The sequence below is a fragment of the Tachypleus tridentatus genome, chromosome 9, assembly GCF_004210375.1.
Source record: "Tachypleus tridentatus isolate NWPU-2018 chromosome 9, ASM421037v1, whole genome shotgun sequence".
NCBI classification, from domain to species: Eukaryota; Metazoa; Arthropoda; class Merostomata; order Xiphosura; family Limulidae; genus Tachypleus; species Tachypleus tridentatus.
In genome coordinates, this window is record NC_134833.1 from 115,977,038 (window position 1) to 115,994,082 (window position 17,045).

The following is a 17,045-nucleotide window of genomic DNA, read 5'->3' on the forward strand; positions in this document are numbered from 1 at the left end:
ATATAAACAGCATGCATTTGAACATACAGATTTTCATATTACAACTCACATTACCTAAATGTGATGACAACCTCTGGCTACATTTCATTGAAAAGCCAAATACTGAAATGTAAATGTAAATCTGTTTTGTTTATAACTAACTCCTTTAACATATATTACAGTGAAATTATATATAAAAAAACCAAAAGCCTCATTTAAAGAATTAATCCATAAGAATTGACCTTTTTTACTTGTATGTACGAATCTTAACATTACTTCCTTCTTAAAATCTTAGTCTTTTCAACAGATATTTTCCAAAAAAGAAGATTATTTGTTTGTTTTGAATTTTACACAAAGCTACACAAGAGCTATCTGCACTAGCTGTCCCTAATTTAATAGTGTAGGACTAGAGGGAAGGCAGCTACTTATCACCACCCACCAATGAATGGGATTGACTGTCACATAATAATGCCTGAATGGCTGAAAGGGTGAGCATGTTTGGTGTGATGGGGATTTGAACCTGCAACCCTCAGATTATGAATCGAGTGCCTTAACCACCTGGATATGCCAGGCGAAAAAAAAAATATATGTAAAATTTAGTCACAAAGACCAATAACTTTTATGATATCTGACACAAATCATAAGATCACATAACTTTATCTAACAATATTGACTTTTATTTGGAAAAATATACAACTTATCTTTATACACATTTGCATATAACTAACAACCTTTCAAAATAAAATTCAGAATTTTATGTCACTACATCATTTTTTTTAAACATAATACTCTGTTACAATATAATATCACTGTATTTAAAACATAATACAGTACATATTAATGCTTTTTTTATACAAATGAAGGTTAATGTTTTTTCCACTGTTACTTGTCACTACCACACTAAGGTAATACACGTTAGAAACTGGCTGGAAAAGACAAGACTGTATAAAGTGAGGAAATTATCTTTTATATAGGGCATGAATGTTTGGACATTTTACAGATTCCTTTAATTATGTGTGTGTCAACATACAGACCAGTTTGTGGCAGTAACAAAATACCAGGAGTGCTTTGTATCCTTATTCTAATTCTACACTGTCCTGAACAATACCTTTCATACTCAAACTTATTCACGTGATTATAAAACACATTTTGTAATTCCAAGTCTTCTTTTACAGTCGCACAATACACAATTTAATAAAACTTTTCAATAAGTTCTTCTTTTAATGTATATTTTTGTCTAACTGCTAATTCTAATGTTATGATCTAGAAATACTGTCGTCTATTTCCAAATGATAATTTATTTGTATGTTTTAACATTTCATCATTTTAATAAGGTCTAACACAAGTCACCATTATTTCAAGTGCTTGGTAAATTATATTATACAGCAGTATGATTTGAAAAGTTACTGAGCAATAACCTAAGAGCTCAGTATTCATGTGCAAACATTATTTTAAGCATGTCAAAGAAACAATTTATGTTAATGTTTTAAAAAAATATGTGAAATTTTAAACCTAATAAAATACAGCATTTTGCAATAATAACTGATAAGAAACTAGAAAAAAAAGTAAACATAATAAGCTGACAGTGCACACATGAAATTTTAAAGTACAAAAGGACAAGGTTTTATAACAGAAAACTGTCACACATTGACAATACAGTATTAATACTGTCTTCTTTTACTAAAATTTCATGAAACCCCAGAGTTCATACACAAAATCTTAAATGTTTAATCTTCATAAAAACAAAAATTACCTTCAAATCATGCACTTCTGGCAAAAATAATTCATTTTGTATTTTCAGACAATTAAATAAATTTTGTAAGTATTTAATTCTGTGTGCACAGGTGGGATCAAATCTCTTACAGTATGCTATTTAATATGGTATTATGTATTTGATTTCAGAGTGATCAGCTATTCATTTTATCCTCTAATTCTAATTTAAGAACAGTGTTTGGTAAATATGTTATACAGAGATACAGAAAATGCTGTAGATATGCATTTCAGAAGTTCTAGAAGTTATGCAATTGTAATATCCAGGTTACATGATATGTAGAAGTATTTTGATTATTCACATGAATATCACCATATACTACAACTTGTTACAGTTTTGAGTCAGACTGATGTCATAAATTCACAGACATATCTTGTGTACAACAGAGCTTTAAGTTTGCTACATTTTGTGAAGACACAATCTGGAATTATGGTCAACATTCCTTCTCAAATATGGGGTTGCTTCAATGGATCAGCCCCATGCACATTTGTTTAATAGGTACCTATGGCAAACACTTCTAAGATTTATATGAGACATTGCTGACATGAGAGTATATATGTATAAAATCTTAAAATGTTCATGTGTTATTTTCTGCACTTGACATCTTGTGATAATGATATTTTTGTGTCTAACTTAATATTTCTGCTTCTTTCATGAAATGCAAAAATATCATATTATGACTTATATATTATTTGTTTTGTGTTCTTTTTAATTACCCTAACACATATATAACAGTTACATTTATTCAAGAAAAACTACTAAAATTTGATAAAAACATTGAAACAGGGGCGTAGCCAGAAACGGCCATTGGGGGGTTTAGTTTTAGTGCTTGATGCAAGCACTTGCAGGAGTGAAGCCATGCTAGGGAGGTCTGGGGGCATGGCCCCCTCGGGAAATTTTTAAATAAAAACATAAAAGAAAAGCCTGAATTATGCACTCTGAGACCATCTTTTTGGCAAATTTCAGAATGGCACATTGAGGTGTTTGTCTTATATTTTTAATCATAAATAAATATATAGGCCTATATATATATAATATATAACTTAAAGTTATCAGGCCCAGCAAAGTAGGCCTACAGTCCTGTCATCAACATATAAAATATACAGTCACTCAGGAGAGTGCAAAATATATGTATAGTGTATATAATCTGTATTCAAATATCATGGACAGTGTATGTTCAGATTCTCTGGATTTCAAGAATTAACTTCACAAATAAACAGTGGGTGGCACCGTGGAACTAACCTAGTACCATTGGAGTCTTCTATAGTGAATCATTCACCATAGATGACGCTAATGGTACTGTAAATGTGACGTTGACAAACAGAAGTTGCAATAAACAATCATTCACTATGTCAAGCCTGAAAAAGCAAAAGACACTGCATGGGTTCTTTACACCCATTCTTGAGGCTGAACCTGATCAATCTGCTGCAGCCAATCAGGTTGAATCAGAATTGTCAGAGTCATCACTGTGGCCTTCTACCAGTGCTGCCACTACCACCTCAGGTCCAGTCTGGTACATTGGAAATTACATTTCTGATGATGTCAGCATTGATAAACAGGTAAGTTGATTCCTCATTATATTAATTTTGTATTAAAAATCATGCAAACACTCTGATGAGTTTTAGACTGAATATTCATTGCTGCTAGTGATTGTAGGCCTACAGCCACAAGATGTTAGGCTTGCTCTGTGAAGTACAGCTCTAAGCCTTTCTCTTTGAGGTTATTGTACTCTCATAACAAACTTTCCTATGTGCAAAATAACTTAATTAGAACTATGTCTTTCTGGTTCTTTTAGATAAACGCTGAAACCAAAAAATGCCTCCTTGAGAATGCCTGGAAGCCAGGGAGTGATTATGTTTTCCTCCAGTGTGGTCCAAAAAAGCTGCATTTTCAGCATCATTGGCTTTCACAGTGGAGATGGCTACTCTACAGTCAACATGCAAAGGGTGCTTTCTACAAGTACTGCTGTCTTTTTACTCCTGATATTGCTGGTGTTGGAAGCCAGAAATTGGGACAACTAGTGAAATTTCCATACACAAACTGGAAGAAGCCTGTTGAAGACTTCAAGGCACATGAATTGAAACAGTACCACCAACACAGCAAAGAAAAAGCTAATAATTTTCTACAGGTTCTAAACACAAGTTCATCTGTGCACTTGCAGCTTGATGCAACTTACAAACAAGAAATTGAACAAAACCTGCAATATTTAATGCCTATTATTGATACTGTATTGCTGTGTGGGAGACAGGGTTTAGCTTTGAGGGAAAAACATGATTCTGGTCCAATGTTTGTTGGTGAAACTGATGAGGAGCCCATCAATAATGATGGGAATTTTCAGGCAATTTTGTGCTACAGGGCAAAGGGTGATGTCAAGCTTTCAGTAAGCCTTAAGAGTATAAAGAGGAATGCTACGTATCTGAGTTTTCAAATTCAAAATGAAATCATCAATGCCTGTAATACTCATGTTCTTGATGCTTTGGTCAACAGGGTTAATGCTGCAAAGTGTTTTTCAATATTAGCCGATGAAACAACAGATATTTCAGGCATTGAACAGTTTTCTCTATGTGTTAGATATTTGCATGCCAATGACAACTCTGTTGCAATGAGAGAAGATGTTTTTGCAATTTATACCTGTTTATGATGTGACAGGCAGAAACTTGGCTGACTTTATCATAACTAATCTGACAAAATATGATATTGATATGACTTACCTGCGAGGACAAGGAGGACAGGGTACGATGGTGCTACCTCTATGAGTGGGAAATTCAATGGTGTCCAGAGACACATAACTGATAAATTCCTACTTGCACCCTATGTACATTGCAGTGCCAATTCTCTAAATTTGGCAATTTCTGATGCTTGTAAAAAAGTTCCTGTGCGAAATTGCATGAGAGTAATTTCTAGCATTGAAAACTCTCCTCAATACACCCAAACGAAAGCACATTTTGGCTCTTTCGGTGGAGAATAAAGCACCTGACTAGAAAAAATAAGTTTGAAAGGTCTCTGCCCCACCCGGTGGGTTGAGAGGCATGACTCAGTCATTGTCTTTCTAGAATTAATCCATGCAATTGTAGATGCCCTTGAGACCATATCAGGTTGGCAAGACAGAGATTCTGCCACGCAAGCCAATCAATTGTTGTGTTCTATAACACAGCCAGAATTCATCATCACTCTACTTGCCATTGCTAAATTGTTTTCCTTTAGTTTACCTCTGAGCAACTTACTGCAGCAACAGAACATTGATTTAGGTGCTGCAATGCATCACGCAGAAATAGTGGAAGATTTAATCCGTTCACTCAGAAATAATACTGTGAATGAATTTAACAACATTTTCTGTGAGGCTTAAACTCTGTGTAGTGAGCTTCAAATTGACATCATAATGCCAAGGCAGGCTAAAAGACAAATGTACCATGCTAACCCACAAACCACTAGCCCTGAGGAGTACTTTTGTATTGTTGTATTTGTACCATTTGTTGATCACTTTCTTTCACAAATATGTGACCATCTGTCCAGTCACAAAACTCTCCTTACAAACTTCATGTGTCTACTACCATCAGGATCTACCACAGAACGATCAAAACCTACAGCACAACAATGTGACCAAATTAAAGAGTTGGTCAATATATAGAAGGCTGACATTGACAGCACTTCACTAGCTGAAGTAGGTGAACTTAGGGTTTGGTACAAATCACTTGCAAACAACAGACCAAAAAATGTCATAGATGCATATGCAATGTGCAATGCAGAAATGTTCTCAGTCATTTCTAGACTGTTGAAAGTATTTGCCACGCTGCCTGTGTCAACGAGCTCAGTGGAGCATTCGTTTTCAACTCTAAGAAGACTCAAAACGTATTTGAGAAATACCACCACTGAAGATCGACTGAATGGCCTGGCCTAATTATACATTCACCATGATATTAAAGTTGAACCAAACTGTGTTGTAGATGTCCTGACAAGAACAAACAGGTGTTTGAACCTTTCATATATATTAGATTGTATTTCTCTAGTTCTGACAAAACTTGCTGTATTAAAAGAGTGTTCAATCAGAAATTTGAATTTGACCATTTGTTGCGTGTGAAATTATCTGCCATGCAATCATGGATGTTTATGAAACTTCACAGGTGGCAACTGAACTTTTCTAAAAAGTTTGGGTCCATGGGGGGTATTTTAACCCCTCCCTGGCTACGCCCCTACATTGAAAAATTCATTCTGTCCACTACTACTGGAAATGATATCAAATGTCTGCTAGAAATAATTTTGTATATGAAACACATTTATGCTAAAAAAAGAAAAAACTAATAAAAAAAAGATACTTCATATCTATCAAAATTAAGGAAATTGTTTGGAGCTTTGTTAAGTCCTGATTATCTTAATAAGTTTATTTTTTCAAGGACTTTTATAATATATTTCATATCAAAAAACTTCTTTTTTAATACATAGTAAAATGAATATGTTCTTATATAAATACCTTCTACTAGGTTTTCAAGTAGATCACATACTTCTCACACTTCAAGCAGTAACAGTCTGTTTTTCTACCAGATTCCTAAACAGACCATTTTTTTTATACATTAGTTCACTGTAGGTTCCTATTTCAGCTATTCTTCTATCATGTAACACTGCTATTCTGTCAGCACTGCGAATAGTTGACAGCCTGTGGGCAATGGTTATGACAGTACGGCCTCTCATCAGTCTTTCCAAGGCTTCTTGAACAAGGTATTCACTGTGGGCATCTAATGCACTGAAAGACAAACATAACAGCACTGATAAAAGCCTTTCTTATGTAAACTGAAGTGCTAAAAGTATTACTATCATAAATTATGTTTTGGTTCTGAATTTCTTGCAAAGCTATGCAAGAGCTCTCTGTGTTAGCTGTCCTTAATTTAGCAGTGATAGATTAGAGAGAAACAGACAGCATTACCCACTGCTAGCTCTTGGGATTATCCATCACATTATAACACTCCTATGACTGAATGAACAAGCATGTTTGGTGTGACAAGAACTTGAACCCACAACCTGCAGATTACAAGTTGAGTGCCTAAACCACCAAGCCAATCCAGGTCCATTAATCACAATTTCTACCCTTGGGTAAAAATATATTCCAGAATATTTTTCCACACTTCTATCACCCACCATACCCCATCCTCAAGCCTTTTTAATTTTATTCAATAAACTTACTTAATGAATGAAGTAACTGTTATTAATTCAGATAACACATTTCACCAAGTCACAGTTTTCCCTGACTCTCCCATGAGATTTATATTTTTCTTCATTTTTCTATGACTTTTCATGTCTAAAACTTCACTTTGAAATTTCTCAAGCTTTCTAGGATAGATGAGAATCCTGATAATTCAAGCAAACCAAATGGAACTTAAAGTATTTTTTAAACTCAATAAACAGTTATCCAATGTTTTTTTTTCATGAATCCTCAGAAATGAAAGTTTGAACTTTTTATTCAAAAGTAACCTGAGTATCAGCCTTTACATGCTATTTTCCATGTTGTATCAGCAAGATTTTCTACCATATGATATAAAACATCTAAGCTAATAAACCATGTCTCAGTTACTGGGGTTGATTGTTTATTAACTCTATATACATGCCTCAGCCTTATATAAAGTGCCATTTACCATGATACCGTACATTTGATGTTAGAGTTTTCAACATTTCATGTTTCCCTAAATTGCTGATTCTACAACAGGTTGTGTCAGAGTGCAGAAAATACCAGATACAATATACAGAAATACTTTAAATATGCACTTAGGAAGTTGTAAACTGTGCAATGGTTGAAAATAGTTTTTTTTGTACACATAAAATCAGATATGTTATTCAATTTATTTGTACTAAAGATATGTCTGTGGAATGTTGAAATCGGTTTGACTCAGATGTGGAGGAATTGGAATTCAAGATGATGTACATATGAATTTATGAAATTCAGAATTGTAGTTCAATGTCACTTCTCCAATGGACCAACCCCTTTCACGTTTAGTTAAAGTTTAAAATTGAGGCATAAAAACTATGAACAAATTTAGAAAAGGTAAGAAGGTAATGGTGTAATGAAAGCTGCATATCTTCATTAATTAGTAACAAATGTGAAATACTCATCACAACAAATATAATAATAATTTTAATGACTTAAATGGCTAATTATAAGTTTCCAGTAAAAAAAAAGGTACATTATGATATTGCAACTCCATTTTATTTGTTGTCTGCTGTTGCCAAGGTGTCTTTTCCTTAATACCAGAGTCTATTATTAAGCCAGTTGGGCTACGATATATGTACTAAACTTTAAGAAACATGATTCATTACCTAATAAAAAGTGAGACATCACATGCTATTGGTAAACCAGAAGGAAGAAGACCAAGCTTCTCTACAAGTTAGAATAATTTTTTATTTTCCTTCTTTTTAATTCTTTTTTTTTTCCTCACTGCTTTACAATCCATTCAGTACAAATTACAACTTCTACATAGATTTGGTAGTAGAATACTAGAAAGTCCTATATAGCTTTGCAAAAAAACCACCAATAACAATATGCACATAGGATAAAAAAGACCTTCAGCAGTGAAATACCATAAATGGCATTTTGAAAAAGTTATGAATTATGTTCATGAAATTTTATTCAACAGTGTTCTTACTAACTATCAAAACCTTACAAAATATGTCCATTTTTACCTTGTAGCTTCATCCAAGAGCAAAATTTTTGGATCCTAAAAAAACAACATTAAATTATTTGTTTTGTATATTCCTGTAATTTCATAAGCATTACAATTTAGTTTAATCTGCGTTTTTTTTTTTTATAAACTCTAGAGATTAACAGTATGTGTACCAAATGTCTGACATTAAATTTCATTAGCTGAAGAAAATGAGATTAAAAATTTTTTTTGATGCTGAATAATACCAGTGTATAAATAAAGAAACATATCTTAAGTTGGATAAACCACAGAATAGTAATTGTCATTCTACTACTTCTTAACCTGAAGTTTCCCCTTTGGAAAATAAAATCATATACCAGGAAGTTAAATCTACAAAGTCAGTTGATGGAGGCTTGATTAGATTTCTATGGACAACTTTATCTGATTTTTTTACATGTATTTCAGTCTTTCATTTTACACTTAAAGAACTCAGAAAGGTATTATTAGAGAAAATATCTTATATTTCTGTTTGATGAAATCTTCTGAGCTAGAACTTTTCAAGATTAGACAGGAGAATCAAATGGCTAAAATCTTACCATGATGTATACTAACTTTTAAACATATCTTATTAAAAACCAAAAACAGAAGTATTCATTTTGACATTATTAAACTAAGTTAAGACAGGAATTCATAGTAAACAAAATACTGTACATTTCTAATTCTATAAACATGTAATTTTTAGGTGATTTTTGCTTGTACAACAAAAGTCACCGATAGCTGCAGTGATCATTTACCATGGAATATTTGTTGTTTTCTTTTGACATTTGACTAACAGAAATACAAAAATCTATTGCAAGTAAATGAACATATGACTATCTGAACTAATATTAAGCAACTAATACATACTAAAAGATATAGACAAATGACTACTTCTGTACAAGTTAAAAATAATTTACGTGATGTGAATGTTGTCTTTACTTCAAGAATTTTATGTGAACATCAGATATGACTTCTTGCAAAATGAAAACTCTAAAAATACCAATGCTTTAAAATTTCTTACTTTCAGTTAAATCATAAATAGATATTATCACTTATGTAGAGGATATTTTATCCTTACCAAATAAATCATTTACTATATTAATGCTGTAATATAATATTTATTTATTATTTTACTGATTACCTTCAACAATGGTAGCAGTAATAACTTGCATTTTAAAATTATAATTTAAATTATTACTCAACCCTTTTCCCCCAGGTATCCATTACTATGTATGAAAGAATGTTTTAATGTCTTACATTCAATTTTTATTAAACTACCTTTTGTTTATGTTACACCAATTAGTATAGCATAAAATCTTAGTTAATAATCAATATTTTAATAGTATACAAGTTTTTAAATCCCTAATTCTACAATGAAATATTTGAGAAAATCATTAATTTCCCCTAGTATGACATGACTTGTTTTAGACATCTTGGCTTAACTGCTTTTTCACTATCCCTTGAAAGAGTAGAAAATTAAATGTAAATGCAGAAATGTCATTGCTCAAGACAAACTATAATTTTTTTAGCCCCCAGTTTTGTTTGGTTACAGAGCTATCACTGGAAAATTAAGACCCTTCCTACCACACCCACCTGACACATTCTCTCTTTCAGGATATTTTTAATTATATTTTACAAATAATAGATAGAAAGTCAAGGTTTTCAACTGCCACATGACGTATTGTATAACACTGTGCTTTGAACAAATAATAGTTTCACTCAGAGTACAAGAAACATTCCACTGATAAAAATAACAACTAACTTGGATGAATTTGTAATGGCTTTTGTCACATAGTTAGAAAGCCAGAAAAATTGAGAGTTAGGAGAAATTGTCTTCTTTTTGCATGCTATTAGTCTATGTTCTTTGATGTATTATCTAATTAAATAAAAATGTAGTGCATTACCATCATTAGTATAAAAAAGTAGGCTTAAATGTCCTTGACAATTAACAACAAGAAAACAGATTGGGTAAGTACTTTATTTCTTGTTTTTCATGTTTATACTTTACTTATTATTATAAAAGTAACTAAAGTATGAATCCTTTCAGGTTAGTTAGGATTAGATTAGATAAAATAAATAAAAGTATATAATAAAAATGTTTCACGAGTCACACATGTGAGCAGCATGTGGGTAATGTAAATTGATAGTATAATGTGAACTGTAAGTGCTCCGAGTGATTTACAACTTGTAATGATACAAACAGTAGTTAGATGGAGTTCAAAAGGCAATGAAACAATAAAATTTAATTATAAATAGATGTATACTGTTACGAGCTTAACACTACTTAGGATAATCATTTCATGTTACAACTTGAAGTTATTCTAGAAAAGAAAAAATGGTATTTTAAATTTATTTCTATTATTTTTTTTGTGGTTAAGATGTTGGCCAAATTGACCTATCCTGTTTTGGGTTAGAGTAGAAACATAAAAAATAAAATACAGTTTTCCTGAAAAAAGTTACAAGATTTTAGGGATTACACAAAGGAAATGTGAAATTTTTGAGATGAGAAAAAGTATGTTTACTCATAGCATGGTAATTACTTTGCACATGGACTATTCAAAATAAATACTAAATATATTTATGGACAAATCTTTATTTTAGTTTAATGAAAATACTTCACTAAAAATATGATTTCTTGTGAGTGAAAAATTTTACTGTTAACTGAAAGAATGCAACATTTTATGAAGATATACAAATTATACTGAAAGCTAGAAGCATTACATCTATAAAGACTTTAAATGAGTACAAAGAGGTCATGTGATCAGCAAAATTGACTGAGCCAATGTTAAGAGATTTATATTTACATGGATATTTTAGCCAACATAAAATAAAGCCTGTCCTACATATTTAAGAAGTACTCTATTCATTCATCACAGAACTTGGAAAAAAAACTTCTTACCTTTATCAAGGCTCGTGCTATGGCTATCCGCTGTTTTTGTCCACCTGAAACCAAAAATGTAGCATAATATAGTTGCTAACAGAATATCATGTTTCACAACTGATTTACTAAGTACACTTCTTAATTTTTAGAAAACATTTCTTGAACTTCAAAAGATAAATACTGACAATCTAAATAAATTCTACTTTCTGAACTCAAATACAAAAACAGTGTAATCTTGAAAACAACACTGAATAATAAATCTAATCATTTCTTAAGTTCTTTAAAATACCTTTTTTAATTTAGTTAATTCAAGTGTAATCTTGAAAACACTGAATAATAAATCTAATCGTTTCTTAAGTTCTTTAAAATACCTTTTTTAATTTAGTTAATATTTTTTCCAATGAGTTCTGCAATCATTTTTAAAATCATTTCATATTTATGAGTTAATTTTCAAATTAAAAAAAATAATAACCACTGGTGATTACCTGAAAGCATGACACCTCTCTCCCCAACAAGTGTGTTCAGTTTTTCAGGGAACTGCTGGATAAAGTTCCAAGCATTAGCTTGTTCTGCAGCTTCAATGACTAGATCATCACATATTTCTTTACCAGACTGACTGAAGAAAGCATATGTAATATTTTCCTTAATGGATGTTGAAAACAATACAGGTTCTTGATTAACAAATGCTACATGCCTTCTTAGCCACTCAGGACTCAAAGTTCTGATATCTATGCCATCCAGTGTCACTGTACCTGAAAGTACATAGAATTGTGCATTTAAATTGAAGATCAAAATAAATATACAAATATATATCAAAACACTTTACATAAACCTTAAGTATGAAACTGTATGGCTACCTACTGGTAGATAGAAATTTCACTGATAAATGGGTTTATGTATAATAAAAGCACAATTTTTAGTATAAAAAAACTTCTAAAAATTAGCAAAATACATCTAAATTCAACTTGAGTTGTACCATAGTTTCTTTTTTTTTTTGTTCAGAAAACTTGATACCATCTGGTGTGATGGTTTTAAATTTAATAATTTTTAGTACTAATACTTTTACTTCCCTTGAACTTGTTGTTTTTTGACATACAATTCTGCTCCTTTAGTTAACACAAGACTTCATCCTCAGTCTACCATTATACATACTAAACAGCAATGACACATGTCCTTGCTTTATACCACACATATTTACCAGTTTGCATTTGACACAGTTAAACAAATATTTCCTGCTGTGCTTTTACTGCAGCAGATAACATCCACTTTCTTCACTAATATATTTCATACCATTTCTTAGCCTTATCATTAATCCTATGTGTATGGATAAATGTCCAAGTGCATATATTAGAACCTTTTAGCTATGTTTGAAATTCAATTAAACAACTTTATTATGAATGTATGTCAATAAACTTAGTACCAAATTGTGGTTCGTAATTCAAATATTTATATAACTTTTAATTTTTCACCTTCAAAGACAAATACTTAAATACATCTGGTATTTGCATGTCTTTGCTCCAAATTGCTCATTTCAGATATTCTTTACATCTATATTTGAGTTTTTGAATTTTAATAAAAACTACATACTTATTGTATAAATTTTGCTAAGGCATTATCTAAATTCATGGCAGCCACCAATCTTCTTGCTTTACTGAAACATATACAAGAACATTAAACCCATGTGCCACACCCTTCTATCACATCCTATCTTTGTCAATAATTATTTTTTGAAATTTGTTACTAGATTATTTATGACCAAAAGAAAATTTTAATTTAATGAATTCATTATAAGATCAGCTAATTCTAATAAGTTCATGAATCATTCAGTAGCTACAATTTCAGTCTTCACTATTTTTCAAGTAATCAAACTATTGTTATGTTTGTTTGCAAGCACAAAGCTACCACATATGGAGTTAGTGGTGCATCATGATTTAAGAATATTGAGTTCAAGTACTATTACTACTAAACTTGCTAACCCTGTCTTTGTAGTTCTGAAATTACTAATGCTATCAGGTTTTGAACTGCCAACTAGAAGGAGGAGGAAAGGCAAGTGGCTGGCAGCACCCACCATCAGTTAAAGGATGAAACTTTAGTATAGATTACTGGATTATTTATAAAGCAAAAAAAAAAGAGAGATAATTTTAATTTACTGAATTCATGAAGCTTCTAAGGCTGCAATGTTTGGAACTGGTTCTGGTTCTTCAGCACAGTAGATTATACTATGCTATATGCCATTTTCACATTTTCAAATTTAAAAAAAACTTTCCATCTGTTCACCATACCACATCTTTATAAATTTGTCACATTCATTAATTAACATAAAATTACCTATGGATATAAACTGACTGATTAATCAATTAATGTCATAATAATAATCAACTAATTCAAATTAACTGAAAATAATCACTGAACGTTTCAATATGGCAGTGTTAATAAATGAAATGAGAGACGTGCACAAGACAGAATAATGTAACAAGTAAGAGACACCTCAACACATTTCTATGACAACTATATTCACCTTTGTTCATTTCACTGTAAGTTATGGTTGTCTCAGCACAGTACAAAAAGGTTCAACTTGGGGCATAATGGTGAATAAAATAAACAGTCCAGCTAACTAATAAATGATATTTACTGTAAAATTCTTATCAATGCTATAAGTAGTTGCCAAGTTTATTTTCATTCCTTTAATGGAAATAGATCAATAGTTTCTTGTCACCACCTGCATGCATTCAGTACAGCTATATCAAGTATCATTATTTAGGCTAATTGCATTAATATCATGTGATGCTAAATGATCTTTAATTACAAGAAATTTATAAAATTTAGCAAATTTGTGCTTAAAAGTTGACAATGAATAACGAATAATAATTGTCAACCAATATGATTCTTTTGAAAACTTGAGCTAATCTATTTTGCTTGGCTTAACCAATACTTACGTATCTGCACGTCCTTTCACCCTACAGTTTTGCTGCTCTAAATCAATTGTCTTTGTTCTGAATAACAATACATAAAATAAAAATGATCTACTTTTAATCTTAGATCAGGGGTCAAAACCCTTCAAAATTAAAGGCCCGTATTTTTTTTTTTTTGTTTCTGTCTAAGAGCAAAACATTAAAAGCCATAATATGCCCTAACAGCCTAACCAAAAAGTTCCATCATGGGTAGCTGTATTTGGATTTACAAAGTTTTAAATCAGGGGTTCAGTTACCCTCAATAAACACAGTAGATAACCTGAGAGCAGCACAAATCTCCTTAAAGGGTTCTGTTTGACTTGCAAGCCACAGGTTGCTGATCTCTGTCTGAGGTAAATCTGTAATATAAATTTTAGAACAATAGCTCATATAATGTTTTGTATAGACATGTGGAGAAATTTTGGTCAAAAATTAGCAGTATTTTTTGTTGAATAATTTTGCAAGTGTAGCTTATTTTTAGACCAAATTTGGCACCTAATTGTAGATCTATCAGTATATCAAATTTGACAAAATACCCAGGAAGGTTAAATATTTTCCTGTCAAATAAATTTCCACTTTAGATGCTAATTTCAAAGAAATTGAATTAAAATTGGAAAGTTTATATCTCATCTATTTCTTAATGGATTGCTTCAAAATTTGGTATGTGAAGTGTGGGTCCAGTAGAGAACAATCATTCAAAGTATGTAACAGCTTGGATTACAACAATCTGAGTAAAGAAAATGAAAAACTGCTACATTATCACTCCTGTTAATAACAGTGGCTTACAGTTTGTTTTGGCTGCACAACACACTATTGTGTGTATTGATCTAGCATATATTTTTATGTTCACCAGATCAAATAATCATCAAATTGGATAAATTTGCTATTTAGTGAGTACAGTAAGTGGCTGCAAAATATTCTGATAACTCAAATCTTTGTCAAATATTACTTTTATGTTTTTCCTATTTACATAACTCAAATCAACTGGTTGACTGGTTTCTAAATTATTTTTAATTGAAATTGTAATATGTTGTTAATTAAAATCATTATTACCCTTTTAAGTGATAGTAAAACATGTTTTTGTTATCTAATTATAAATTTATGTTACTTACAAATGACAAATGTGGGTATACTACACTTTTTAGAAACATATATAATGGCAAGTGTGTGGTGGTATTTAGTCATCATGAACAAATCATTTAATTACTTTTGCAAGTAATTTTTTTTTAACAAAAAGTGCAAATGGTGATCTTTAAAAGAGGTTTATCATATGAAACCAAGGGTAATTCAAACATTACTTAAAACAATGCTGATACTGTGCCACAGTAATGCAGTGGTTGTAAAAATGAATATGGTAGTAAGTTTTGTTTTGCTTGCATGAATGTGGGTGTCAGTTGCATGCACTAATTGGTTAATGAGCCCATTAATTAGTTAACATCACTAATCATCAAGCTCTGGTCACAATCCTCAGTACACCCTCCCCCAGTATTCAAATATGTTCTGCTGGCTATGTCCTTATCAGTACATATATTTAGCTGCAGATGTCCCTAAAACATAGAACCCTTTTTCTATTTCTCATTTTTTAAATTCTCTCTTTCACTTTTACATCATTTACACACCTATTTACAATTTGTCATAAGTTTATATATCCTCATACATTTCTTTTCCTCTTTATTTTAGTATTTATAGACTGATAAAAAGGCTTGGGTAATCCTGATGTAGTATGATGTACTAACCTTGTTTTCTGTCTGAAAATGTTACATACTTCTATGTTTAATTTTGTAATTATTCTTTTTGTTTAACTACATTTGTCCTGAAAACAGTAGTAGGTTTAGATTTTATAGCTCATATCAGGGTCATTTCTGTTACCTTGCTACTTAAAATACACATATGAAAAATCTCTTCTATTCAGATTTATTATCTTCATTATAATAAATTGAAGCTATAGTAAATTAAAACAAAATGTGTTAAAACATCTATCAGCAACATAATATGTCAATGCTTCTACTTAAATATGTTTAAAAAATAGCTTTTTGATTTCCTAACTTAAAGCTATAAACTAGAATCCTAGAAGAGATAAACTACATAACATTAATAACAAACACATACTCCAGTCATTACACATAAATACAGTTAAATCTTTGTACCTGAGGTGGGATCATAAAACCGCAGTACCATTGCTGCTATAGTAGACTTTCCTGATCCGCTTCCACCTACAACAGCTAACACTGATCCTGCTGGTATGTTGAGGTTAAGCTTGTCAAAAATTACTACATTTGGTCGGTTTGGATACCAAAATGAAAGATCATGGAACTCAATATCACCTTTAAAAGCAGTTGGTTTAAATCCACCTTGTATTGAAAAAGGAAAAAGACAAACATTGAAAAACTTAAGGATTTTAATGTTAGGTATAAATGACTGTTTAAAGTGAGAATTATGATTTAGATAGCTTATATAAAGCAAGTGTTAAACTTAGTTATCCTGAGAATTAATTTTTTATCACAAATTTGTTTATGTAACTGTTTACAATTCCTATGTTGTTTAGTTCAAGACTTACAAATTGGTGATTTTTATATTACAGTGTCATGTTATTAAAACCTAGTTTTTATTCTTGCTTTAAATGAGTATTACTGCACATGGAACTTTCTAAACCTCTGTTGGAGTAAAAAATACACATCGAAAATGTAGTTCAAAAAATAGATCTAGCCTGTTTAATTGTGAGTTTAGCCATAAAGAACATATTGAGGCAATTAGAGAAGAATAATTCATCTTGCCAAACTGTGTTCTGAAGTGAATCA

The 17,045-nt window shown here is 31.2% G+C and overlaps 1 protein-coding gene across 3 annotated transcripts in view; it reads right to left on the reverse strand.

Moving 5' to 3' along the window:
* Window positions 1-572: 572 nt before the first annotated feature.
* Window positions 573-17,045, reverse strand: part of LOC143226135 (ATP-binding cassette sub-family B member 10, mitochondrial) — a 38,413-nt gene continuing 21,940 nt past the window's right edge. For all 3 annotated transcript variants that reach the window (XM_076456695.1, XM_076456697.1, XM_076456698.1), the window contains 5 exons: window positions 16,395-16,598; window positions 11,782-12,048; window positions 11,315-11,358; window positions 8,417-8,451; window positions 573-6,488 (listed from right to left, as the gene is read on the reverse strand). In XM_076456695.1, coding sequence (XP_076312810.1) covers window positions 6,260-6,488; window positions 8,417-8,451; window positions 11,315-11,358; window positions 11,782-12,048; window positions 16,395-16,598 — 779 coding nt within the window. In that variant the 3' untranslated portion in view covers window positions 573-6,259. The remainder of the gene's footprint in view (window positions 6,489-8,416; window positions 8,452-11,314; window positions 11,359-11,781; window positions 12,049-16,394; window positions 16,599-17,045) is intronic.